At 47.0% G+C, this 27,855-nt stretch overlaps 1 protein-coding gene and 2 long non-coding RNA genes across 6 annotated transcripts; 1 reads left to right on the top strand and 2 right to left on the bottom strand.

Annotated features, from left to right (window-relative positions):
- Positions 1–464: 464 nt before the first annotated feature.
- Positions 465–4,847, bottom strand: FOXA2 (forkhead box A2). 2 transcript variants are annotated; one of them, XM_001094972.5, is made up of 3 exons: positions 4,591–4,847; positions 3,510–3,579; positions 465–2,471 (listed from the first exon to the last, which is right to left on the bottom strand). In XM_001094972.5, exons 2-3 carry the CDS (start codon positions 3,576–3,578, stop codon positions 1,167–1,169), a joined length of 1,374 nt encoding a protein of 457 aa, XP_001094972.1. In that variant the 5' UTR covers position 3,579; positions 4,591–4,847; the 3' UTR covers positions 465–1,166. The 2 variants fall into 2 exon arrangements, with proteins under 2 accessions (XP_001094972.1, XP_001095078.2); XM_001095078.5 differs by lacking the exon at positions 4,591–4,847 and having other exon boundaries at positions 3,510–4,060.
- LOC144331550 (uncharacterized) lies at positions 2,478–27,726 on the top strand. Of its 3 annotated transcripts, XR_013398822.1 has the most exons (5): positions 2,478–2,687; positions 12,428–12,488; positions 25,086–25,205; positions 26,669–26,823; positions 26,932–27,726. It is a non-coding gene; the product is annotated as an uncharacterized LOC144331550 (long non-coding RNA). The 3 variants fall into 3 exon arrangements; XR_013398823.1 differs by lacking the exon at positions 12,428–12,488; XR_013398824.1 differs by lacking the exons at positions 2,478–2,687; positions 12,428–12,488 and adding an exon at positions 17,142–17,255.
- Positions 6,820–27,855, bottom strand: LOC107000518 (uncharacterized). Its single transcript, XR_001447648.3, has 3 exons — positions 27,684–27,855; positions 8,518–8,737; positions 6,820–7,088 (listed from the first exon to the last, which is right to left on the bottom strand). It is a non-coding gene; the product is annotated as an uncharacterized LOC107000518 (long non-coding RNA).

Raw genomic sequence — 27,855 nt, 5'->3', positions numbered from 1 at the left:
CTGGAATGGTCTGCCTGGGATCTGTGTATTTCATAGTGTGTAAAGTTAACCCACAAATTCAAAAAGTAACCATAGACCATATGAATTCCATTTAATAATGTACTTGCTTTAGTGTTTACGGGGATGTATACTGGTATCTGCAAATTTGAAGTGGATTTAGAGAAATAAGATGGATTGACCAATGGAGGGGAGGATGGACAAGTATGTGATAAAGCAAATATAATGAAATGTTAATTGCAGAATTTCGGGAGCACGGTCCATGTGTGCCTACTGTAAAATTCATCCAATTTTGGTATGTCTGAAAATTTTAATAATAAACTGTTGGGAAAACAGCAACACTCCCTGGACCAAAATAAAATACAACCTGCAACCAGTCAGGGTATCCCTCCCTCCTTCTTGAAATAATTTCCAAGTTTGTATATTTTTTGAGCCAAGTGAAGAAAAGAAAAATCTGGAAGAAAAGATTCAAGGGATGAAACCGGGTATAACACTTTAATATAGATTTGTGGAACTCTGGCCCTTGCAGCCAGAATACACATTTATAAGCCATAAATAAAGCACGCAGAAACCATAAATTAATCAGACCCGAGACCTGGATTTCACCGTGTCAAGATTGGGAATGCATTTCTTTTCTTTTTCTTGGTCATTTACAACAGACCCTTACATTATTTTTTTCCTGTTTTTAAACAATAGTACAACCCTCTGGTTCTGTTAAAACTACATGGTTTTACACCGAGTCACTCACAAAAGTTTTTTTTCTTTTTTTTTTTTTTTTAAGTAAGACTTCCCTGCAACAACAGCAATGGAGGAGAACAACAACAACAACAAAAAATCAGAATCTGCAGGTGCTTGAAGAAGCAGGAGTCTTTACACAGTAGTGGCAACCGGAGGCTTTTTTTTTTTTTTTTTTTGATTTTATATTCTTTCCCGTTTTCCTCGTTATATAGAAGGTGGGGTATCAAGTGTGACCCTCTGTTTGGGACAAAAGGGCTGCAGCGGGTGAGGGGAGACTGCTGTCTTGGGGGTGTTGGGGTGGGGTTGTTATTGATTTCTTCTCCCTTTCGTCTCTGCAACACCGTCTCCCCAAAGTCTCGACCCCCACTTGCTCTCTCGCTTATCCTGGATCCGGGCTGCCAGAGTCATCCGGGCCTGAAGCCATCGTCTTCTTAAGAGGAGTTCATAATGGGCCGGGAGTACACCCCCTGGTAGTAAGAGGTATCTGCGGCCAGGGGCGAAGCGTCCAGGCCCGTTTTGTTCGTGACCGGGCCCATGGCCAAGCTGCCAGGCATGGGGGAACCGTAGCCGGGGTAGTGCATCACCTGTTCGTAGGCCTTGAGGTCCATTTTGTGGGGTTGGTGGTGGTGGTGGCTGTGGTGGTGCTGCTGCTCCGAGGACATGAGGTTGTTGATGGAGAACGGGTGGTTGAAGGCGTAGTGGTGCTCCGGCTTCAGGTGGGCCTCAGGTGGCAGGCCTGGGTGGTGGGGCGGGCCCAGCAGGTGGGCCGCGGCCTGCTGCTGCTGCCCGGGAGAGGGCGCCGGCTCTGGGGGGCTCAGTGCTGCAGCAGGCGTCCCCTTCATCTCTCCCAGGCCCCCTCGCTTGTGCTCCTGGCACGGGGAGGCGCTCGAGTGAGGCGACTCGGTGCCAGCCGGAGTCTCGGAGGCCGGCCCGGCGGCCTCCCCGAGTTGAGCCTGCGAGGCCTGGGCCCCGGCGGCCGCCTTCTTGCCGCTGCCCGCGGCACCTGCGGCCTCCTTCAGCGCCAGCTGCTTCTCGCACTTGAAGCGCTTCTGGCGGCGCAGGTAGCAGCCGTTCTCGAACATGTTGCCCGAGTCAGGGTGCAGGGTCCAGAAGGAGCCCTTGCCGGGCTTGTCCGGAGAGCGGGGCACCTTCAGGAAGCAGTCGTTGAAGGAGAGCGAGTGGCGAATGGAGTTCTGCCAGCGCTGCTGGTTCTGCCGGTAGAAGGGGAAGAGGTCCATGATCCACTGGTAGATCTCGCTCAGTGTCAGCATCTTGTTGGGGCTCTGCTGGATGGCCATGGTGATGAGCGAGATGTACGAGTAGGGAGGCTTTGCGTGCGTGTAGCTGCGCCGGTAGGTCTTGGGGTCGCGCGCGCGGCTCAGGCCCGCCTGCCCGTACATGGGGCTCATGGAGTTCATGTTGGCGTAGGGGGCCAGGCCGCCCATGGCCCCGGCCGCCTGCCCCCCGAGCGGGCTCAGGCTGGGACTCAAGTGCGGCCCCATGCCCGCCACGCCGGCCGCCCCGGCCGAGGCGCCCATGCCCGCCATGGCGCCCGCGCCGGGGGACATGCCCGCCAGGGACGGGCTCATGCCTGTGCCGACGTACGACGACATGTTCATGGAGCCCGCGCTCATGTTGCCCGAGCCGCTGCCCATGGCGGCCGCCGACATGCTCATGTACGTGTTCATGCCGTTCATCCCCAGGCCGGCGTTCATGTTGCTCACGGAGGAGTAGCCCTGCGGACAGAGCCCCGGGAGGGAGGCGACAGCGTTAGCACCGCGGCTCGAGGGTGCCCAGATCTCCCACCCACCGCCCAGGCCTCCGCCTCCGAGGAGGCCTCCGGGGAGCCCTTTCCTCCCTTGTGGCCCAGTTTCCGGACTCCTTGTCTGTTTCATCCAGGGAGAGCCATGATCGATCACCCTTGGGAAGGAGGAGAGAGGATTGCTGCTTGGGTATGTGGCCCGTTCCTAGCCCTTCTCCACCTCGCCCAGATTCTAGAACAGGGGTCCCATGGAGTATTCCCAAACCAGAACCCCAAATGTATTTCCCTGCCCCAGAGTCTCCCCAAACTCTCCTACCAGCATACTGAGCTGGCGCCGAGGCCCGAAGTCCCCGGACGCCACCTTCGGTCGCAGCAAACAACCTGCGGGACACCTCGCGGGGCGCCTCAGGCTGCCTCCAGTGAAGACTGTCCCTGATCCCCTCTGTCCGGTCTCCCTCCCGGGACCCCCTCCCTTGTTCCAGGGAATCCGAAAGGCAGCGCCTGTGCGGAGTGCGGGGGCTGCCGGAGGCACTGAATGGGGCAATAGGGAAGGAACCGAGACCTAAACTACACGCGGCTGAGCTTTGCAGGCACAAACTTTCTTTCTCTTTGTCCACTAGTCTTTGACTCTGCCTCCACTTCAGCCCCCAACTCCTACCCATCTTCTCCTCCTCAGCTCCCCACCCCCTCGCCGGTCGACCTCCCACCCCTCCCCAGCCGCGCGCTGCCAAACATAACTCTGTTAGGATAGTGCGTGGCTCGGCCACGAAGAGGATTTGGAGGCGCCGCAAGTCAATATTTGATCACAAAGTTAATATTATCTCAAGGCTAACAGTGTGTCGTATAAAAAAGAGACCCATTTGATTCCAAGGAGGGCGGAAAAGGCGGCTGCCCAGAAAGGCTGGGGTTGTGGGGCGGGGGTGGGGGGGTGTCAGCGAGGGAAGCGGTCCTGAGGTTGGGGAAGGAGCGAGCGCCGCCGCTCCACTTCCCCCTGGAAAAGACGAGCGCTTACCTCGGGCTCGGCATAGTAGCTGCTCCAGTCGGACGGCTCGTGCCCTTCCATCTTCACCGCTCCCAGCATACTGGAAGCCGAGTGCATGGCAGTTTAAAATTTAACAGCCACAACAAACGACCAGTAATCACCCCCCACCCCCACCCTCTTTTAAAAAAAGTCAGCCAAGGCACCGTCCCCTCCTCCCTCCCTCTCTCGCTCTCCCTCTCCCTGGGCTCCACTCCCTCTCTCTCCCAGGGCCGGCCGGAGGCGGTAGTTGGAAGTGGGCGGGAGTGGGGGGGGGGCGAGGAGCGGAGGAGGCCCCGGCCAGCGCCCCGCGGCAGGGAGCGCCCGCCGCCGCCGCCGCGCTCACGGGCTGCCGGGTGGCGGCTGAGGTTGGCAGTGCAGAGCTGCCCCGAGGCGGCGGGAAGCGCGCGGCGCGGGGGCTGGTTGGGGGGGGTGGGGTGGGGAGGAGGAGGAGGAGGAAGGAGGAGGAGGAGGTGGTGGTGGTGGTGTAGGAGGAGGAGGAGGAGGAGGAGGAGGTGTGGACCGCGGAGCCGACAAGTGCCGCAGTGACGTGGGCGGCTGGTGATATAGCGCGGCGCGCTGGCGCGGGCCTCCAATCCCCAGACCCGGGGCAGCCCATTTGAATAATCAGCTCACACCTAGGTGAGAGGGAGCCGCAGCCGGCGCTCCGCACCTGCCCCTCAGCGCCTGCCGCCCGCCCCACCGCCGCGGTGCCCCGCACTCCTGGGCGGGCCAGGGGAGCGGGCCGGGCGGGCGATCGGGCACACGGGATCCCTGGTCGAGCCCCCTTTCCTCCCGGGTCTACGGCGAGTCCCCTGAGGAAGGAGGGACCTGGGAGGAGACCACCCTCGGGGGCGGCTCTGGCCTCAGGCCCCCGCCGGGTTCCATCGCGCCTTGGCGCCCGGTGCGCCTGTCGGAGCGCGAGTCCGGCCTCAGTGCCCCGCAGATCCCTATGAAAGCCGGATTTATTTATGCCGGGTTTCTTCGCTCTCAGTGCTCATTCTCTGTCAAAACAGCAAGCCCATGACAGCCAATTTGCAAAGTGCTGTCCTATTTAGAAAAACTGTGTACACACCTTTAACTCGCCCACCGCTGCTCCTGCGAGGCCCCTCCTTGTTAGAGTTCAGACCCGGAACGGCCTCGGGAGACGCGCCGGGCGCACGGTCCGGCCGCCTGGGCTCTCGGCCTCCTCAGAGCCCGGCAGCCAGCGACCCGCAGTGGGGCGGCCGGCGCCTGGTGCAAGCAGCCCCTCCAGCAGCGGCCGACGGTTGGGAGGCTGAGATAGGTCTCTGATATTCAGGCCGGCGTGTTTCAAGGTTACTTTTCAGTCACAACCGAGGTGCCCACAGCATTTCGTAACTAAAACAAACAGGGCAGGAGGTGGGGAGGGAGGGGTAAGGAGGGAAGAATCCAGGAATCAATGATGGGGCATATGGAGTTGACTTCAAGAGGGTCCTGTCCTCTCTGTCTTCCAGACGGACTGCTTTATAAAAATTGGAAACTCCAGAAATCGTATACTTTTATTTCCCCTGCAGCTCTTGGGTTCAAAAATTGTCTTCTGTTCTGGGTTAGCCTGTGAGCCCAGATTTGAAGTGGGGGGATATTGCAGGTGTTTGGATGTGGAGGTTCTTTCTTGGTTCTGAAAAACTGGCTGGGCCTTGGGGATCCAGCCCTGTACCCACACCCTCAGACACAGAGAACGCATAGGAAATAGTGGGCATCCAGCCCACCTGTCCAAAATTGGGGGCGATGGTGGCAGAAGACAGACGAGATGGCAGACACGGAGCTTCGCATTGAAGCTTGAGTAAGGGTGAGGCTGGAAGGCAAGAGAGCAGGGAGCAGTAGGCACAGGGGAACCACCTCCCCAACCCGAGGACTCTCAGGTCCGCAGGGTTTGGGCCACAGGAGGAAGCCGCCAGCAGCACCCTTTGCTGCTGAAATGCAGATAGTTTGGACAATTCATAATGAGGACATTAATAAGCCCGCTGAGCCAGGATTCTCCCCCAAATTCAAGGTCTGCATCTCCGCGGAAGCCGTGCCCATCGGTCCCCAGAGTGCTGAAGGCTCCCACGAGGGGCAGGTCAGCCCGGTGCGCCAGGGAAGGGGCTTGATGGTGTGTACGGCTACGTAGTGAACGTGGAGGTGTGCGCAGAGGAGTCAGAGGGGCTAGATCCCTAGCATTTCCCACGGGATCCCACCTAGTGCGTGCATGGGAGCAACTTCATCACTCCACCGAGGGCAGGGAAAGAGAAGTACGCATTGGAGCTCAAAGAATGAGCAATTTTTCAAAAGCTTTCTCCACAGGCCAGGGCAGATACACACACACACACACACACACCCCAAAACTCAATGTTATGTTTGACCTAGTCTGTGCGTGTGCTGTATGAGAGTGTGAGCTTATGTGGGTGCCCACTCCCCTTTCTATTTTTGCTCCTGGTTGAAAATTTGGTCCCAGAAATTATTCCAGGAACAGAAGGAGCGAGCTGGAGAGCCGCAGGAGGAGGGGGTGCTACCCTTCCAAGGAGCTGACTTTGCAAGCCCCCACCTCCACCCCAGCTCTATCGGTGGCCGGGGTCAGGGACACCAGAGAGCGCTCGGCGGGGCTTCCACAGTGACAGGGTGCCCCCTGTCGGCCGCCAGGCCCGCGGGACCGACCCAAGTCCTCATTTACCCCCGCGATCCCAACCCGGCAGCTCCGGCACTCAAGCACCTTCTCCCCCGCTCTCCCAGTCGCTCCGAAAATACCTTCTGGGGGACTCGGCCTTTTTGGACCCCCAACCCCTAAGTTCTGCGCGAACCCAAACCGGCCTCCTGCACCCTGGCGAGGTTCTGGGAGCTCCGGTAGGGTAGGGCTGGGTGACGCCGCCTAGAGTCTTGGAGCAGTCACTCCCGCACCCTCCCGGCACGCCCACCCCATGGGAATGCGAGCGGGGTCTACGGTTAGCTTTAGCTTTAGGCAGCGGCGAGCGGGACACCAACGGGCTGCGAAGGAAGCAGGGACGTTCAGACAGCCTGGGGTTCTCATTCCCTTCCAGCTCAGCGGTCTTTGGAGCTCCTCCTTCCCGGAGCTCCGATTTCTTAAGGGTTATCCAGAGTTCTGGCTCAGGCTTGAATGCCGAAGATTGCTCCCGGAGATTCTCTCCAGAAAAAAGTTCGCGGGGACCTAGGGCTGCAGATGTTTCTCCCGATCCCTCTTTAGTCTACCCTCACGTAGGGCTGAGACCTACAAAGCCCTTTCCTTTTCATTTTGTTAGGTCACCGCCGGCTTCTATAATAAAAAGCTGCTTTATAACTGAGGACTGTGTTTGGGGTTAGCACGCTATTTTTATTTTGGATGTTGCCTCAATGGCGAAGTCATAAGACTCGAGTTCAAATCCGGGCCTCCTCTGCTCTCCCTGGGAAGAAAACACCCAGGCCATCCAGGTCTTCTAGGCCTTCATCTTGCTGGAACAATCCTGCGTTCCCCTAGCAAAAGTCCTTCCTAGAGCTCTCTTTGTCACATGAAACTAACCAGTGCAGAAGGGGCATCACTGAACAGAACTCAATTTTCCTAAGTGAGAACCCATGAAATACCTAAGGAGAAAAACAATAAAGGTCCCATTAATACTCCAATTCCTAAAACCTTTCAGAGAATAAATACTCAGGCAAGGCCTTGCTCAAAGTTCCCTAAGGTGTTTAGAGCAACATAAGGCAGATATGTAGGCAAGATGAAGGCAGAGGGGATGGAAAAGTGACAACACAGTCTTGGGAAAATATGCATTTTTACTTTCATATAAGCTTTTTAATTGATAAAAAAGCAGATGACCAAACACCCCTTATTCATTCTATGGATGAATCTCAAGTCTCAATAAAGAAAAGGCATATCATGTGTCAAGGATTATAATCAACATTTAACTTTTTTTGGGTGGGTTGTTATTTCTGAAATGTACTAAAAAATCAGCCGGGCGCGGTGGCTCATGCCTGTAATCCCAGCACTTTGGGAGGCCAAGGTGGGCGGATCACCTTAGGTCAGGAGTTCAAGACCAGCCTGACCAACATGGTGAAAACCCGTCTTTACTAAAAATACAAAACCCGTCTTTACTAAAAATACAAAATTTGCAGGACATGGTGGCTCATGCCTGTAATCCCAGCTACTTTGGAGGCTGAGGCAGGAGAATCACTTGAACCCTGAGGCAGATGTTCCAGTGAGCTGAGATCGTGCCATTGCACTCCAGTCTGGGCAACAAGAGCAAAACTCCATCTCAAAAAAAAAAAAAAAAAAAAAAAATCAGACCATCAGAATTTGTCTACTTGGCACTGAGCACACCTTCAAACACTTATGTTGGTTTTCATGGTTCTTGGATGGTCAAAACACCAGTTGTTTATGGAGAGGGCAATTGAAAAGGTCATTAGCTAAGAACACCTTATCAGAGGGTATTTATGTAAAAGAATAAAAAAAATTCAACATGTTGCAGCCGTCAGCAAAAGCTCAGGAAAATGCTGATAAAGGGGGAGGCAAGGTGCAACATTTTAAGTTAAATACTCTGTGCACCTGCGTGCAATCTATCTCTCCACCACAAGATCCACAGGAAAAGATGAAACATACATTTTTTAAATGACAAAATAAAATGAATTAAATAAATAAGATGTTAGTTACCTTGATTTTGTTTGGGTGGTAGAATTATATCTTCAATCTATTTTTTTTGCAGTATGGGTTGTATCGTTTTATATCATTACTTTATTATTACATTCTCTTTTACTATTTTATGGTGAAATATGTAATAAGGATATTGGACCTGATGTTAAGGAAACTTTGGCAAACTAACTTGTGCAAATATTCATTCAGTTATCATCCTTGAAAGGAGATCAGAGAAGCCACCATACAAACTGCCGACAGGTTTGAGTTCTGCAAAACAAGCCATTATTATTTTGTCTTACTGGTATCAGGGGATGAACTGTGATCTTCCCTGAGTTGAGAGAGGAGGAGAAGAAATATTCGTGTCAACCACAGGTATTGACTTACCAGGGTGGTTTCTGCACATTGTTTAGGGGAAGGAGACAGACTCTGTCTTCTGGGTGGGGTGGCTTTAAGATGGGTCTGGCACACAGAGCTCTTGCTTTATGCATGTAGGATTTGATCGTTGTGCCGAAGTTTGGGTTTCAGTTACGGATTGTCCATCTTTTATGGGATTTCTCAGTGGATGGATTGAGCAGTTGCAGATTCCACTCCCATCTGTGTAGGTCTGTGAAGAAAGCCAGTGCTCTGCCCATGCTGGGTCAGGGTTTGACAAATATTTCTGGTATATACTTGACATCCTGTTCACCATTCTTGCGTTTTTAGCACATTTCTGGTATGTGGGACTATTATAGTAGGTAATTAAAATAATTGGAAGAGATAAAAATAAAAAATGACAACTTTGAGTAGCAATAACAACATGCCAACATGAGTGAGAATAAACTCTTTGAGGGATGCTTAAATTAGACGCATCTGCATTTGTGGCCCTGGGAGCTTTTTCATACGTTTGAATGTTATTCTTGGGAGAAATCTCAGTTATTCCTGCCCAACAGGAAAGCAGTAAGCTTTATGAAGGACAGGAGTCATGGGGCATCAGTCACAGACTACCTGGAGAATCCAAACCCAGGCATTCTTTCTTAGGAACCCTCTGTGTTACACAGGGGGGTAATTTAGAAGGGTTCCATTAGTCCTATGAGCTGCCGATTACTTAGTTGGATAAACAAATGCACTTTCAACAAGTATGAAATAATGAAGCATATGAGAGACATGGAGATCAGAAAGAAGCCACTAAGTCCTGGGTTTCCTGGCTGATGCTTAGGAAGCAGTTGTTTGCTTCTCGTTTCCATCTCAAATGGTACACAGGCGCTGAATCAACACAAAAGAGCTATATATAACTTGCTGTAATATTAAGCAACGACAAGGATGGGGAGTTTATATGTTTTGGATTCATTCAGCAAATATTTAATGAGCACTTACTATATTCCAGATGGTGGACAAATAGGCAAAGCCATGGGCTTCTAGAGACTAAGTCTGTTTTCCTCTTTTACTTCCTCCTTTTCTCCCTTTTTCTGCCACAGGTCCCAGCCTCTTTATTTTCAAGGCTTCTTCCAATCATGACCCTGGAATTTCCAAGTGCTAAAATCCTATTCTAAAGGGAAAATTATACATTTCACCATTCTAAAATAGTCTGGCTGCTGGCAGAGATGGACGAAAACCCAAGACGAAATGCCTGTTTTGACCTGGAATCAATAGGAAAACCAAGGGCTCAGCTATCAGGGAAACAAGCAGCCCTGCGGCAGCCCAATTCTGTCCTGTCGCCATTGGCAATTCCTCTACAATATCAGTTTCCTATCAAAGGGATAACTAGGGGTTTCTGGCTTCCAGGAGGAAGAAGGATGAAGGTGGCCAGAGGTGCTGCTGTACTTGGTGGGTGCTGCTTGGGAGCCTCGTCCTGTGTCAAACATAGCTCCTAATGCTTTGTAATACCTGCATCTGCATTATTTAGCTCTTTGTTAATTTTATTCCCAAGAGTAATTCCAGAGGAAGGATTGTAGAGTTCTCTGCAAAAAGGAGAGCTTCAAGGAGGAGTACCGTATGACAGCAACAGTGACCCACCGGGACTGGGCCAATGAACCAGGATTGGGATGGCCCCTCACACCCTTATGTGCATAGGACTCCCTTGACGATCTTGTTAAAATGCAGATTCTGATTCCGCAGGGAGGGGCTTGAGTTCTGCATTCCTAACAAGCTTCCAAGGGATGCTGATACTGTCAGTCTGGTCCACTGACCACAGGTGGAATAGCACAGCTTTAAAGACCTGTTTCTCTCATGGATCCTGTAGTCTGTCCCTAGCTGGGTGGTGATATGTGACTTGATAAAATGAGAAGTACAGGTGCCTTTTCAGCTTCTGCAGGTTCCCTAGCACATCTATGTCCTTCCCCTCTCAGCTGCTGTGAGCCGCACCGTCTCTTCTCACAGCCACGGTTCATGGCCCCCAGCCCACAGAAGTCAGAATTTGTCCGTGCAGCCCAAGCAATGTAGGGGTCCTCCCGCAAAGCAGAGTTGCCCACCCCCCATGCCCCCTATGGTGCATTGTTAGCTCACCCCACACTCCCCCTCCTATGCTGTGTTTTCCGGAGACAGGGACCTCCCTGGTTGACTGGGTAGGAAAGGGGACCTGTGGCAATTATCAGTTCACAATGTGGAAACGTCATTTTTAAAGTATATATATAAAAAGACCAGACTGAGTAGTGTCAGCTGCAACCTCACTGCATCAGCAAACACTCACTAAGACTCTTTTAACTTTTCTCCTTAAGGAAGAGGCCCCAGAGAACACAGACTGATCATGCTCAGTTGCCCACCTCTGGGGCTGGGCTGGTCCTGAAGGCCATGCAGGGCTTCCTACTCAAAAGAAAAAAGGGATAGGACTGACCTCTCCCAAACATACCCCTGAACCTCTTCCTTGATCCAAATATGCATTTAAGAAACAAAATAGAAAGATCAAAAAGAAGGGAAAGTGAGGAAGAAATTCCTGCTTATTGAGTTTCAAATGAGATTTTCATGGTCCTCCTGGAAAAGACTTGAGTTTCTTGTGATGGCAACTGGAAGTGGGAATTCTCCTCCACAAAATTGGGACTGACATTGAGTTGGCACTGCCTTCCCATGCATGATAAAATAACATTATTAGGAAAAATTAAAACTGAACCCACAGACTTCACAGCTAACCCCTCTGTTAAGAAATACAACTGTTCTCCTTAGTGTACCACTCAATTTTTTCCCAACATATATAACAGAAAATGCTCAGCAATTAAAATTTGTGTCTCAAAGATGAGATGAATTTTACAAATTGGGCCATTCCCTTAATGCTTATTTCATTTGCAATATGCATTCATAATTAGTGATCAGACAATTTTTCCTTTTGGGGAAATTTGAAGGAAGCTGTAAAGGCTCCTTTCTTTCACATATGAACTGCGAAAAGAGAGGAAAATATTTCTTTCTGTGGGCAAATTTTTAAAATCCTACCATATTTATAAAGGCACATAAATAATTAACGTAGAAACACTAAAAAATTTAGACCAAGAATTAATCAATGTGTGCTTTTAAGGCAATGTGGATTGCGGATAATAAAACTGGTGAAAAATTACACTAAGCGGCTTTGAGATTCCTGGATGGAACCGGATATAACACGCAAACTTATTTTTCAATTGTCCCTTTCACACCTGGCTACTAAATCACCCCATAGGTTGCCTCTTTTAGTCTAGAAGATTGGAATATGTGATGCTGCTTGAGAATGAATTATACTATGCTGTATGAAAAATTATGATGTAAGTGACACGTAATATTCTCCGGAGGAGTCTACTTGAATAGTCTATACCTTTCAACAGTTTAGGAGTTTAGATGCGCCCTTTAAGTGTGAAATCTGGCAAATTCATTCTCTAATTCTTCAAAATAAACTGCTAAGTAGATGCTAATGTTGAGAAACATGGATCAGGGACCCTTGGGATGGGAGCTCTCTGATCTGACACCCACTATTCCCATTCTTGTAGTTAAGGAGAAAAGAAAAGAGACTATTTTGTCTCTACTCACCTGTTTTCTTTCATTCTTTTCTCCCTCTTAACATATTAAATTTAGAAATACAGAATTCTTTCTTCATGTACGTTACCCGAGAGTTTCCTCTACCTACCCTCCTCCAAATGACTGAGCTCTCAAAGACTAGAGAGAAGTCAGGGTAGAGGCTAATATTTTCTCCAGACTTGATGATTCATGCAAACCTTTTACATGAGGGAGCTCACTCTGTTTTGGGGGAAACTGGGGTGAGAGACATTGATGGCTCATCCAACCCTTCTGATCACAACCTAGGCCCTCTGACCCAAATCTTGACCTGTTTTCATTTTATAACTTCTTTTTTTCCCAAAAGGCATTCCTTTAGTGAGATGGAGAAATTATCAGAAACCTGGGAGAAAAGAAAATACTCAGAGGTAAAGTTTCCAGGTTATTGGAATAGTGTGCATCCGTACATGTGTGTATGCATATATGTGTATATATTTAATGTGTGTATGTGCACAGTTTATCTACAACATACCCAAGATCTTATTGCTAGTGAAATATAGTTAAACAATAACCCAACTTTATTACAGAGTATCATCTAGCTATTATAAGCAGTGATATCTCTATGAAATAATATAAAAAGTGTGATGATTTTATAATGAAGAGCTAAATAGTTGCAGGATGTGAGTAATTTGATTTAAGTTTTATAAAAATGAACCCTGATTCTGTCACTGCATGGAAAACGGTTGAAGTTTACACATCAAACTATTAATAATGATACACCTAGAGAGTGGGACTTAGGAGGATTGTGAGAGGATTTCCACATTTTACTTTATATCTTCCTTACATTGTACAATAATCTCTTTTGTTTTTGTTGTAAAATAATTCTAAACAAACACTGAGAAGTGCGGTCTTGGCCACCAGCTAGCTGACATGCTGCACATAAATATTTCTAGTTCTTATTAATCAAAACATATGCTTTTCTGCATCGTCTTTTAGAGAAAATGAGCAGGCCCCCTCTCCTGCAGGAAAATAGTTCCTATTTATAAGAGGAGAAATGAAATTGGGAACACCCACAGGCCAGGAGAAGTTAGGTAGGAAAAAGAAACCACTAAGACTTAATAAATCTGACTTAATTTAAAAAAGAAAAGTGGTTGTCACGGGGCAGACCTAAAGAACCAGTTAGTACTTAAATTGCTGTGGCTCTTAATTGCTTATGGTCCTCAGGAAGTGAAAGGATTGAAATGCAGGCTCTATGTGGCTTCACTTAATTAATATTTATGACTGCAGAAGAAAATTAAATAAGGCAAACGGTGTAATTTTAAACAGCCTGTGGTCATGGTTAGCAGGACTCACAACAAATTCAGAAGCAAGAAATGCAAGCACACTCTGGGCATGCGTGGCTTCAGTTTTCATTTTTTATGCCGAGTGATGCCTCCAATACCATCTTGGAACATTATGGTGATTGTTTTCACTTGTCATGCATGTTTCTTTGTCTTTGTGATTGGTTGTCTGAAGGAAGAGTTTCTTTTTCTGGGGGTGGAGAGATAGAGGGATGCACAAAGATGTTAGCTTTGGAAGCATCTATAATTTCTCATGAATGTTTTTAGGATGTATATCTGCCATTTACTGACTTTTTTGCATGGTTTGATGATTTGAGTTTTTCCATTTCGGGAGCAGAGAGTTGTTGCGATAGCATCAGTTCCTGTAATGAGGAATCTGGACTATAAGTCTGTGTGATAATCAGTGTTTATCGAATGGATGGATGGGTAGACGTGTGAGTGGATAGATGGGTGGATGGGAGAATAGAGTGTAGATTCTATGTTACTTGTATTTAAAAACCCAGTTTACCTGTGAACACTGGTTTCGGAGAGATAGAATCAGATAATAACAAATCCTAGACGGAAGATTTTCAGACTTCCATTTGTGACCCATTAATGTATGTGACAGCAATTTACTTCATTACAAGTTTTGGAAAAGAAATTAATGGAATAAAAGTTCTCAGTGCATCTCACATAGTAAACAGAGTCTTGGAAAACCTCTGTTTCTGTTATAAATGTGTGTGTATCTGCATCAGGATGGAAAATGCATTCCTTACTCTGGGTTCTCACCTAGAAAGCCTGAGTGACAGTATACATGGGGGGCTGAGGGCCCATTAGCTCTCCTTGCAAGGAAGCTTCAGTTTTCTCATCTGGAAAAGGGGGATAATAGCAGAAGTCACCTCTTCAGACTAAGTAAGGATGACACGAGTGGAGGCTCATGGTGATGGCTTAGCCCAGCGTCTGGCATATTGAGAACAGTTAATCAATGTTTGGTTATTTTTCTTTTCTCTCCTGTATCCTCTGCAGCTTCTCAGCATTACAGCTGAGAAAGGTCTCAACATTTTACACAGAGAGATGCATTATACCATGTTTTATAATTTATCCTCTCAACTCTTACTTAAAACAGCCCTCTTAAAAAAATAAACACATTTGCTCAAAATGACACCACACATTTGAAAAGATTATTTCTCATCTCTATACATGATATAGCAGCTGTGCTGAGCTCTGGGCCGAAGACTGCTCCAGAATTAGAAAACATGTCCTACCCACTTGTGATTCTCCCCAGCCAAGAGCCAGACCTTGTCTTCAATTCCATGGCTTTCCCTTCGTTTGAAGGTTAAAGTCAGCATTTCATTTTTACGGCTAATAACTGTTACTGTTAATAGCTCCCAACTTTTCCATTCTTCCATTTTTTTTTCTAAACTCTTTACTACATGCTAACACTGCCTCCCTTTGTTCTCTGCCCTCTTCCTGAGGTCGCTTGGTCCTAGAAGCCTCAGCTTCCAAATGTTTTCGCAACCTCCCCTTTACCCTCCCCAGTTACATGCTGTTCACCATTCCACTTTCTGATTTCCTTTTCTGTTCCTTTAATGGTCTCTGCACTTCCCCTCCTTTCCCATCTGTAAAGCCATCTTTCATCCAAGTGATGTTCTCCAGGTGACAGGAATCTGGCAGAAGCCTCCTCCATCCGTCTTTCTAGAGGGACCCTCAGTTGCCAGAGCGAGTCTGACACCCCTCTTCCATGCCGGGCTGCTTCAGGCCAGCCCGGTGGGGGAACTACTCTGGGGGTGGAACCATTGTCAAGTTTCACCCATCAGCTATAAAAAAGTCACTTGGATTCATTGCAGGTAACCAAGAAAGTCATACTGTTTAAGCTCACCAACATAGTTACATAGTTCATAAAAAAATATTGCTCCCTTTGCCAAGGGACTTTCTGAGTTGACGAGTGGGAGCAGAGGTCCCCATGATCAACAGCTGGTTTGCTCGTTGCTGGGAAACACAGAAGACAGGTTGGTCACCAGACAGGGGAGGCAGAGCCCAGGGCTGCAGTGCACAGGGGTGGGTGTTCAGAAGGAAAATGCACTTTTTTTATATATATACTTTAGGTTCTAGGGTACACGTGCACAACGTGCAGGTTTGTTACATATGTATACATGTGCCATGTTGGTGTGCTACACCCATTAACTCATCATTTACACTAGGTGTATCTCCTAATGCTATCCCTCTCTCCTCCCCTCACCCCACAATAGGCCTCAGTGTATGATGTTCCCCTTCCTGTGTCCAAGTGTTCTCATTGTTCAGTTCCCACCTATGAGTGAGAACATGCGGTGTTTGGTTTTCTGTTCTTGCGATAGTTTGCTCAGAATGATGGTTTCCAGCTTCATCCATGTCTCTACAAAGGACATGAACTCATCCTTTTTTTATGGCTGCCTAGTATTCCATGGTGTATATGTGGCACATTTTCTTAATCCAGTCTGTCATTGATGGACATTTGGGTTGGTTCCAAGTCTTTGATATTGTAAATGACGCTGCAATAAACATACGTGTGCATGTGTCTTTATAGCAGCATGATTTATAATCCTTTGGGTATATACCCAGTAATGGGATGGCTGGGTCAAATGGTATTTCTAGTTCTAGATCCTTGAGGAATCACCACACTGTTTTCCACAATGGTTGAACTAGTTTACAGTCCGACCAACAGTGTGAAAGTGTTCCTATTTCTCCACATCCTCTCCAGCACCTGTTGTTTCCTGACTTTTTAATGATTGCCATTCTAACTGGTGTGAGATGGTATCTCATTGTGGTTTTCATTTGCATTTCTCTGATGGCCAGTGATGCTGAGCATTTTTTCATGTGTCTGTTGTTTGCATAAATGTCTTCTTTTGAGAAGTGTCTATTCATATCCTTTGCCCACTTTCTGATGCGGTTGTTTGTTTTTTTCTTGTAAATTTGCTTGAGTTCTTTGTAGATTCTGGATATTAACCCTTTGTCAGATGAGTAAATTGCAAAAATTTTCTCCCATTCTGTAGGTTGCCTGTTCACTCTGATGGTAGTTTCTTTTGCTGAGGAGAATGCACTTCTTAACTTTCCAATAGCATTACTCATTGTTTTCTTTTCCTTAAACAGTACTTTAACTCACTTATCAGATTTCAAGTTGCTTTTCCACACAAAAGTATGACTTGAGGTCTTCCCAGGTTCACACGTATAGAATGACCTCTTCTTTTTAACTGCAGTGCAGTGTGTATATTCCATAGTTCTTTAGTCAGTCTATTACTGTTGGTGTCTCAGATGAGTTCCCCAGAAGCAGAGCCTGAGGAGAGGACTCCTGTGCATGAGAATTACCAAGTCAGTGTGCTTCCCAGAGAGGTCTATAAGAGAGTGGGAAAGGCAGGGAAGCCCAGTATGGGCCATCTCAGGCCATGCCTGGCAGAGAGGAGCTTCAGACTGATCCTGAAGGGGACTCAGGTGTGTGAGTAAGGCTCACTGCTGCACCCATCATTGGTTTAAGGGCCCTCCTGGGGGCAGGGGTCTCACACATCCAGGCACATGAAGCTGTCTATGAGAGTATACCAGGTGGCTCTGGGCCCCCAAGGGCAGTCTATGATGAAGAGCTGCAGGTGCAGAAACTTGCTGAAAGCCCCACAGCAGATGGCCCTCTCCTTTTCAATTTCAGCCACAGTTGTGACAGGGGTGTGACCTAATGTTGGCCTTAGCTCTTATTTAAAGGTGTGTTTGTTTGTTTCCCAGAGAAGCTCAGCCAAGATTCATTTGACAAATACCAAATCTCTAGGATGTCCCATGAGCTCGCATCACAGCTCATGAGGCAGCATGAATGTCCTCCAGGAGTTCACATGGCTGGGAGTAGACCAGAAATAGGTATGATCACAACAAAATTCATTATTGCAGCAGCAGGACTGTGTACCCCTGAGATAATAGCAATTCACTCTCCCTTGGCTGGAAGGGAGGGGTGCTTCTTGCCTGAGGGGCTGATATTTAAGCCAAACACTGGAGAAAAAGAAAGAGTTTGCCAGGCTGAAAGTGACACAGGGCTCCTGGAGTTGGGGTTGGGGGGCAATGCCAGCACAAAGACAGGGCAACTGGGCAGTGGGTGTTAGGGCAGGAGCTTCCTGGGAAGGGCAGCAAGAACAGCTCGGAGAAGAGAGAAAATTGGTCTGAGGAGCTTTCAGGCTAGGGAATTTGGCCTCTTCTCTCGGGCATGGAGAGTCACAGAGTGTTCCAAGCAGGAGAGAAATGCCCAGGATGGGTTTGCAATAGCTCCTCTCTCAGTAAGGTGGAGGGAAGTGAGATTGAAACCAGGATCATTACTCAGTGGAAACTGAAGTGTCACTGGGCTTGTGGGTCTGCTGCTGAGAGGACAGACCACAAGCTGCCTTCAACTGTCAGCCCTTTCAGGGGTCAACTCAACTGCAGAGAGCAGTTCTCTTGAAGTCATGGTCTTTTCTAGGGTGGCCCAAATCCAGTCCTGATGGATGAGAGGCTACAAGGGCCTGGCCATCTCAGCCAAACTCAGACAGCTCTGAGAACTATACTAGCTCTGGAGCTCACCATACGGTTGGGCCAAGGTTGCTTTGGGGACCAGATTCTCCCTCTGCTCACTCCTGCCTTCTTTCCATCTCCCCAACCCCTGCCAATTGATCCCACTGACTGTAAACATACCTGATGCTAAACTCCAACTGAGAGGCTGCCTTTTTGGAGCCCAGCTGAGACAACCACTCAGGAGGTTGTAGCACTAACTCCGGTAGAGAGGATGGGTGTGGGAACATCTCTTCCAGTTTCTGCACACATTGGACACAGCTCAGTTCTGGAAGGAGAGATATACCTCTCTGGTAGATCAGGCCTCTGATGATTTCTCCAGACTCCAAACCCACACAGACAGGATAGTGTCAGGTAAAATGAAAACTTAAAACCTGGGCTCAAAAGTTCTGTGTCTTAGTTTTGGCTCTCTCAGAAATCCACCCTGATGCAAAGATTTGAGTGCAAGCAGGATATTTGGCCAGGAAATGCTGGAAGGGGAGTGAGGAGGTGAGAGAGGAAAGGGAAGGCAGCCAGGCAGGGGCCTGCCATCAGGTGGGTTACTACTGTGGACACTGGTGCTTAACTCTGCTGGGACCTCTGGGAGCCAGAGTAGAATATGTGCCTCAGAGTTGTCCCTTGCAAGGGTAGGAGAGCTGAGGTATTTATGCACCAACTCCTGTCAGTCACTGACTGATAGTGGCTGCTCAGGTGTCTTAATTCTCCAGGTACTTCCAGTCCTTTGTGGGTAGGATAGAGTTCTGCTGCTAGAAATTACCCTGAAGCACAAAGGTGCAGATGCTGGCAGGTGGAAGGTAGGCATGGGGGATATATCAGGGCTCGGATATTATCTAAGTTTTAGTCTCCATTTCCTAATGGCAAGAGCTTAGAGGCCTCATCCATGCAGAGCTTCAGCTCTTTAGTCATCAAACAAGGATAATGATACCTGTGTTTTAATTTTTGTGAGGTTTAAATTTGAATAATATCCTTAAGAATAGTTGAAGGGAGAGATCAGTGGACATATAATGTTAATCACATTTCCTGAACCCCCAAACTGCATTCTCAAGTGTGGAGATGCCACGAGTCCCCTTCAACTCATTGAAATCAGAATCAACTTGACCGGGCCTGATGGTTCACGCCTGTAATCCCAGCACTTTGAGAGGCCAAGGCGGGCGGATCACGAGGTCAAGAGATCGAGACCATCCTGGCTAACACGGTAAAACCCCGTCTCTACTAAAAATACAAAAAATTAGCCTGGCGTGGTGGCTGGCACCTGTACTCCCAGCTACTTGGGAGGCTGAGGCAGGAGAATGGCGTGAACCAAGGAGGCAGAGCTTGCAGTGAGCCGAGATCATGCCACTGCACTCCAGCCTGGGTGACAGAGCGAGATTCTGTCTCAAAAAAAAAAAAAAAAAAAAAGGTAGAATCAACTTTTCAAACTTGAATCTTCAGAGTCATGGGTGGTGAGTCACCTGCATTCATCAAAAGTGATATTCTGCCAATGACCTCTGGACCTATTCAATGAGGTATCGGAAAGATATCTCAGCATTCAGAAACGTTACTGCCCCATTTTTTAGGGATAACATTTAGGAACAGTGAGGTCAGGGCCACCTGGAGGATCAGTAGCTGAATGTGGGATGGAGAACCCTTCTTCCTCCCTCAAGATGCTCACTGAGACCAAGGCCTTTTTTTTTTTTTTTTTTTTTTTTTTTTTTTAGATGGAGTTTTTCTCTGTCGCCTAGGCTGGAGTGCAGTGGCAAGATCTTGGCTCACTGCAACCTCCACCTCTTAGGTTCAAATGATTCTCTTGCCTCAGTCTCTCGAGTAGCTGGGATTATAGGTGTGCCACAATGCCTGGTTAATTATTTATTCACTTATTTATTTATTATTATTATCTTTTGAGATGGAGTTTCACTCTTGTTGCCCAGGCTGGAGGCAATAGCACGATCTTGGCTCACCACAACCTCTGACTCCTGGGTTCAAGCAATTCTTCTGCCTCAGCTTCCCGAGTAGCTGAGATTACAGACATGCGCCACCACACTCGGCTAATTTTTTTTGTGTTTTTAGTAGAGACGGGATTTCCCCATGTTGGTCAGGCTGATCTCGAACTCCCAACCTCAGGTGATCTGCCCACCTCGGCCTCCCAAAGTGCTGGTATTACAGGCATGAGCCATTGCACCCAGCACCTAATATTTGTGTTTTTAGTAGAGATGGAGTTTCACTCATTATGTTGGCCAGGATGGTCTCAAACTTTTGACCTCAGGTGATCTGCCTGACTTGGCCTCCCAAAGTGCTGGGATTATAGGTATGAGCCATCGTGCCTGGCCAAGGCTTTTTTTAAACTTAATTTAATTTTATTATTATTATCATTACTTGAAGGAGGCAGATGGAAATGCCCAGTTTGAACAGAAACTTTCTAGAACTATGCATTTCCAATGCTCAGTGGTGAAAGAGTCAGCTAGAGTATTGAGTAATGGTGAACTGTGTTCCCTATTAAATAGAAGGTAAATGATTGCCCTGCTTTGAGTTTCCTGATGTGGTGATTCACTTGCAGCGAATAGGGACTCCTGATAAGATACTACCATCACGGAAAATCTTCAAGGAAAGGCTGCATATCTAGCTCTTCCCTGAACACCAGAGGCAAGAAAGGGGACTATCAGGTATAGTCCCCTTCAGGGGCACAAATAGACTGCAGAAGAAAGCGCTTATAATTTGAGCAGAAGCACTTTTGTGCAAAATACCAGGACTGTGATAATTCCCACCATGTGTGAGAAGAGTCGTCCAGTTTTCAGGGCCATTGCTACAAAGTGCTGGTGGAATTTCTCCTGTCCTTGTAAGAACTCTCACTCCTGAGTCTCAGATTTACTTTTAACCAAAAGCCTTTGATTTGATCCCCATGAGGTTAATGGGACCTTAAATCCATCACCAGACTCTTCAGAATTTATCTGGAGATTCCACCCTCTCTGCATTTTTATCACCGTCCCAATGGCCTTTTCTATAATAGACTTTTATGTTCTAGACATTAATCATTTTAATTTTTAAAAATAGATAACATTTGAAGTACTACTTCCCCTTTCCTAAGCTTCTTTCGGACAGCACTGAGTAAGTAAAGCCTTAACTATGCCCTCTCGTTTGAAAAAAAAACCCCATTCATAAACCTAATATGTTTCAGACTTTATGATCTGAGCATAAAAAGAGCTGAGCCTTTGATTCATATTCTGTTCCATCACAAGTACAGCGGTACTGAAGGGATTTGCATATTTAAAGGAGTGTTCAGAACAACCCACATAATGAATTCTGAAGGGTCTTCACAGAGGAATTGCTATTCATCTCCACCATTGATGTCTGTGGCGGGGTCTGCGTTCTCTGGGGACGTTGAGTGGATGACAGTGCTCAGCAGGAGCCAGTCATAAGGCATCTGAGCAGAGGCCTCCATCTTGCTTGGACTTGGGAGGGTAGAGAGGGTAGATTGCATAGCTTGCAGGCTGCACCAGCTGGTGGACAGGTGGTGTTTGCAGGTGTTGAGAGATGGCTGGTGAAGTTGGTTCCTCCCCTTAAACAATTTGTTACAGAGCACCCCCTTTCCTAGGAGTTCAAAACCCAAAGGGATCCAATTTCCTGATTTTAAGTCTGCAATTGCATGGATCATCACATTTTCTTGTGAGAAAAAATGTGAAGGTAACTACCTTTGGCCACCAGATTGGTAGGAAGTTCTACATTACAATGTTCCAAGGTCTGTCTTTATTAAAACTGCAGCATATCCCAAGTACCTAGAAGGGTTATGGTTGGGTTTACTTAAAATTTGACAAGAAAAGGTGAAGGCACACCAGTCCTGCACATTGAATGCACTGTTTCTCAAAGGGTTGTGTGAGAAGGAGCTGGGACTGGGCTGGGAAAAAGCTCAGCTTTGCTTTAGCTTGGTCTTACTCATCAACATCACCTTTTCCTTGCAACTGTGTCAACACAGTGGGCAGGACCTTCTCTGTTAGTCACTACCTTTGATGTTTGTGGAGCTCTGCTTCCCTATCCCCAAGGGTCTCTTGTCAGCCTCCTGCCAGGCATTCTTTTTCCTCAGGGTTCTGTTAGTAATTGCTCCTCCCTGAGACTTCTCATCTAGCCTAACAGGTGGTCTAAACCAACAGTATTCACGGGTTGAAGAGAGAAATTGATGGATGGTAGTGGGAAAGAACATGACTTTTAGACTCAAGACCTTGATTTGAGTCTGATTCTGTCACTTATGAACTGAGTAGCATTGGGCAGGTACTTAACCTCCCTACGCCTCAGTTTCTTCATCTTCCTCAAACAAGATCATGCTTTCTCCTTCCTCCAGGCATCATGGAGATCAGACCTACAATGTACATGGTGGTGACTCAGAATGGGCCTGCTGTAGATACTAACCAGTATCCAGAACACTCAATAGGGTTTCTCTGTATGTTGGCTATTTCATGGTGTAGAGTAGCTGAATGATTCTTCACTTGGTTTGGAAGTGGTCTGACTTACACCACATGCTGTGTGGTGCCTGAGAAGCTCTCTTAGGGAGGATCATGAAACAGATGTCATCCACGGCAGCTACAGGCCTTGCCTTGAAACTCCGGAGCACTCACCTGTGCCACCAGATGCCTGCTCCAGGAGGAGAAAAGGGTGCCAAGGGTGTATTTATTTTGAGGGTGGTTAATATTTCCTCCAGTAAAGCTGGATCCTTAACTAGTTGTTGTCATCAACATCATCATTATATGAAGGAAAATCTTAACATTTTAAGTTGATATCTTAGAGGGCAATCATTTTCTCCTGCAGAAAATGCTGAGTTACACAGAAGATGAATTGCTCTAACTCAAGGAAAGCATTTCTTTTCTTCTTCTTCTTCTTCTTTTTTTTTTTTCTTTTAGTGGTTATTTCTAAAGAAAGAGAAACAAGCTTACTCTAGGCATTCTCCTTCTCAACAGCTTGGGAAAGACATTGGACATAGACTCAAATGACCCAGCTTTGCCCAAGCTCTGTCTCTTGGCAGCTAGGTGACTCTGAGCGAATTGGTTAATTTTACTGAGGCTCAGAAGCTTAACCTTTTAAAATAGAGTGAACACATTCGGCTGTCCAGAGACTGTAAAGCTGGCATGAGATCAGGAAAGGGTAGGAGCTTTGCCAGGCTCTGGTTGTCCCACAGCTTGGGGGCCATGGACACAGGGAAGTGCATGCTGAACAGGTCTCAGAACTCATCTCAAAAACCATAAACCTTTCTGGATGTGGAAAGGGTTTGGTTCTTCCCAGGGATTTGGTTCTTGCAGAGATACACATCTGCTAATGATGAATAGGAGAACAAATTTTTATTATTGAAAATATTAAACCAGTGCCTTTGTCGCCTCATCAGCCGTGTTCTCTTTCAACCCATCCACTATAAAAGTGAAAGGGAATCCATTAGGGACAGGTTGAGTTTTTTCCTAGATCAGTGCATTAGTGCCCAGGAGCCACCCAGAGGTCTTATTACACATTCTGAATCAGAAGGTCTGGAGTGAGGAGGGGAGAACTGAGAGTCAGCATTTTTTATAAGCCCCCAGGCGATGCTAATCTCCTATTCCAGGGGCCACTCTTTGAGAGTCTAAGGCTAAGAACAAAATGCCTTTGACTTACTTTGAGGTTTAGTTTTCTCCTTCTTGAGCCCACAGCAGAGAAATAATCTTAAAACTAGGTTTTGGGGAAAGAGAAAAAAATTTTAAACTCCCACTTCCTCCCTTACATATCCAGAATGAGGACTGACAGACTCAGACCCTAGAGGTTTTCCATGAACCATGGCAAGGGGAAGTTACAGGAGGCCATGTGAAAGCATGCATGCAACAAGAAGCAGATAGGAACATCTCCCTGATTTCTGAGAGGGGGGCCAGAGGAAGAAGGAGAGGGGTAGTTGGGGCCCAGGCCAACCTTCCTTAGGGCCGATCTCAGGAAAAGGGAAGGTGTGGAAACATCTAGCAGGTGTTTTGTGAGACTCCAGAGACACTTGAACACATGCTCCTGGTTCCCTCCCCAGCACGACTCCCCAACACGGCAGCTCTACAACAGCAAGGACGGTCATGGGTTTGGGATGCGGGGCTTTGACACTGTGTGTTGAGTCTTCCTCACGTCCTCCATGGTGAGGAAGAGAGCCGGGCATTGCTATGAGTGCTGTGGCGGTGAGTGCAGTCCCTGAGGGATGAGGCCATTGTGCCTGTTGTGGGTTGCATCCACAGTCCCCCCAAAGTGAGAGGGACCCTCCCCCCAATAGTCCTGAACCAGGCCCATGCTCGACAGACACTTCAGCAAAGGGAGCTCACATAGTTGCCCCCAAAGAACCAGACAGAACCGGCACTCTGCAGTGGCACCAGAAGATAATGTCTCAACCAGGGGAGAGGAGATGCCTTTTACCTGGGAGCCACAAATACAGGAGCTCTGCATAGGGACCAGGCCTCCCTAACACTTGAAGGGACATAAGCATTTCCTGGAGGCACCTTGAAGAGGCACAAGAAGGATAAACAGCTGTAGTGGAAGGTGGCTTTAGAATAGATAGGCTAAGAGGCTGACAGATGTGGCTTACACAGAGGAGGCTGTTTCTCTCCACAAGCCAGCTTGTGCAGCCTCCCCCAGGCATTAGAGGGAAAAAAGTGGGAGGAACTTCAAAGCCGAGTCCGATTATAGGAAATAAAGAACTCATTTGTTCTTGGCACGTGGGAACAGTGGTGTGGAATGTCAGTCCTGCTATAGTACCATTTAATCAAGACACAAATAAAACTAAATCTTACCATGCTAAAATAAAATTATTTAATTCATATGCTTTATACTATGTATTTTACCTAATAACCATGACAGTAAATGAGATATTTATCGTCTTTTAAAACCGAACATTGTGTTACACATATTTCCATATATTGTCTAGATTTCTTACTCTTTATTTTGGTATATTCAACCTTGTTAACATTTAGTGTGAAAAATGGCAAATATGTGTTTATGCGTGAATGTGTATATGCACTTTGTGTGTGTGATATATATGCTGTTATGTGCTGAGTTGTGTCCACCTAAAATTTATATGTTAAAGTCCTAACCCCCAGTACCCAAAAAGGTGACTATATTTGGAGATAGATAGAATCTTCAAAGAGGTAACTAAGTTTAAATGAGGTCATTTAATGGATGGGGCCTATTTAATATTAGGATGCAGACACACACAGAGAGAAGAACATGTAAGACGTCTATCTGCAAGCCAAGGAGAGAGGCTTCACAAGAAAGCAACCCTGCTGACACCTTGATCACAGACTTGTGGCCTCCAGAATGGTAAGAAAATAAATTTCTGTTGTTTAAACCTCCCAGGCTATGGTACTTTGTTATGGCAGCCCTGGCAATTGAATACAGAGAGTAATATACCTGTTAGACATACATGTCAATGTTCCCTTTGCACGAAGTGATGAACTCAGCAGTAATTTGATAAGAGATGGCTTAGAATATGGTACATTCTTGCCGACTCATATGATGAATATTGATTGGGGCCCTTCTGTGGATGAGCCGTGGTGCACATGATCTGTTCCCTCACACATACACCTATAAATTCACCCAACACATGGCGGTTCGGGATGCCAGATGAGAGGCAAGCAAATTGCTTTTGAGAGGGGAAGCTCAGCGAAGTGGCATTTAAGCTGGGTTTGGATGGGAGAGACAGAAGAACATCCCATTTGGAAGGAATGCAGGAGAAATAATATGGAGCAGAGCTGTAGACATGTTCTGGAAATAGTGACCGAATAGTAGGGTGGGAACATGGGCAGAGCATAAGGGGAAGGTGAGAGATGGTCAGGGAGGTCAGGGACTGGCCAGATTGTGCTGGACCTTGAAAGCCAGGCCCAAAATCCTGGATTCTTTTTTAACAGGAAATGAGGAGTAATGGAATTTTTCAAAGCTTTGAAGTCACATGATTAAAGTGGTGGATTAACCTGCCAGAAACATCTAGAATGTAGAGCGAGGGTGCACTGGAAATAGGAAAATAGATGGACTTTGCAGTAATCCAGATGCAAGGCAACTGAGAAGGGGGCAGGAATGGGTGGCGTCCAGGAGCCGGAGAAGAGAGGATGCTTGGGACCTGGCAGCTTCCTTTTCATCTCTAGGTAAATTAAATACTTTCCCATAGTTTGGCGCCCTTCATGGTGCTGCTACCTGCCAGGCTTTGGAGAGTGAAAAGCTGGAGGTTTCTGCCATTTCTGTGGCTGCCCAGGACAAACCTCTTTGGTTCTGCTGAATGAGCATCATTAGCATATTTATACTAGAACTCAGTTCCAGATAGCAGCAGTTGAGAATCAAGATAGAGGGTGTTATTGTTAGTGGGAAATCAGTGGGTCAGTAGAAGAGCTAGAATAGTGAGTGACAATTGTCTTGCTGGTTACTCTCAGCATTGGCACAAAGGGATGTGGTGTTGGGCTAACTGAATTTGCACTCAAAGATTTTGTCCTCCCACTGGCTGAAGTTCCACTGCACAGAGATTATGCTTTGGGTCATGTGACTCTTGTGAGGTGAATGCCCTCTATGAGGAACGAGAACTAAGACTGCAGGACTGGCTGGGATAAGGCCTTGGACGTGGTGTCTACCTGGTTCTAGCCCCTTGAGATGGATCCATCTATTCCATATTAGCCTGTTCAAACAGGGCCTCCAGCATGCTGTCTTGGCTGTCTTGGATTTCTGTGTTTCTTACTCTAAAATTCTAATTTCTTGATGAAGATTTTGGTGGCTACAAATTGCTGCTCTTCCTCTAGGCACTGGAATGGATGGGTGTCCTGGTTTGGATTTTCTAGTTCAGCCCTAAAGAAGATTTCTGCTAAGGAAGAAGGCTTTGCCTGGAGTTTCTGGTGCTGGTAAGTGTCTTGGGCCCACGCTTGAACTAATGTTCAACTTTATCCCCTGGCCACAGGTATAAACTCAAGAGTGAACTCTTTATGTAAGCCACAGGGGCTGCAGGTATTAGAAAAACAGCTGTAGTACTCTTCTGAAAAGTCATCTCTGCTCTCCCTTCCTGAAGGTGGTGGAAGAAACGTATAATCATGAGAGCTGCTGGGATCCATTTGCAACCCTGCATGATGCTGACCACACAGAAAGCAGACGAGAAAAACAGAATCCAGAGGCCTTGACGTTCTTACTGGGCCCCAGTATCAAACAAACTCAAAACCTTCCCTACCTCTGGACTTCCAGTTATGTGATCCCTGAAAGGCATCCACATGTGACCTTTCCCAGTAAGACTTTAGTTAGGTTGGCTAAAGTGTTAGCAAAGTCTAATCTTGTTGGCAGAAAAAAAAAATTGCCTTTTACTATGTTTGTACCTTTTAAAGACCTCATAGCCCAGCAGACTGCATAAATGCTGGTGAATTTCTTTCAAACCATTGTCAAATAAAACATCCCATCTCCAATTAGCAGAATGTCTCCATTCTGAAAGTCCAGGAGCCTTCTTTATTTTTTTATTCTAAAAATATCTATACCAGGATTGCAACAATTATGAGGATTACTAACAAGAAAAACTCCTGAAACTTTTGAGACTGGGATTTGCATTTGCAAAATGATTTGCAACCAGACCTGCCAGGTAGCACTTCACGGAAATCAAAAAGTGGGTTTTGAATATCTAGATTATATTTTTTGGCATCCAAATTCATAGTAAAATCATCTTTCTAGCTGTCTGCAGTAGATGTGGCTAAACTCTCAGAACAGCTTCCACAAGTGCTGAATAATTTTTGATAAAAGTCGATGTAGCTGGAACACAGTCACATTTGATTGACTTACCTTAATTCTCTAAATCAGCTTATTGCCCAAACAGCTCCTCAATTCGGGTGTCCCCGTGCTGCGGCCACCTTCTCTAGTTGCCAGAGCCCGCTCCTCCACCCTAAATAACTGCGACTGCGGCAGAGGCGTTTGGGTTGGTTTAAGATGGCAGTATATCCCCCTGTTTCTTCAT

Source organism: Macaca mulatta, chromosome 10 (genome assembly GCF_049350105.2).
Source record: "Macaca mulatta isolate MMU2019108-1 chromosome 10, T2T-MMU8v2.0, whole genome shotgun sequence".
Taxonomy (NCBI): domain Eukaryota; kingdom Metazoa; phylum Chordata; class Mammalia; order Primates; family Cercopithecidae; genus Macaca; species Macaca mulatta.
The sequence above is the reverse complement of the archived record's forward strand: the minus strand, read 5'-3'. Positions and strand labels throughout refer to the sequence as shown.

Coding starts and splice junctions, on each gene's coding strand:
- FOXA2 (XM_001095078.5), bottom strand. CDS start 3,596: ATGCACTCGGCTTCCAGTATGCTGGGAGCGGTGAAGATGGAAGGGCAC. Junction 2,472..3,509: donor GCTACTATGCCGAGCCCGAG/GTAAGCGCTCGT, acceptor CTCTGTCCGCAG/GGCTACTCCTCCGTGAGCAA.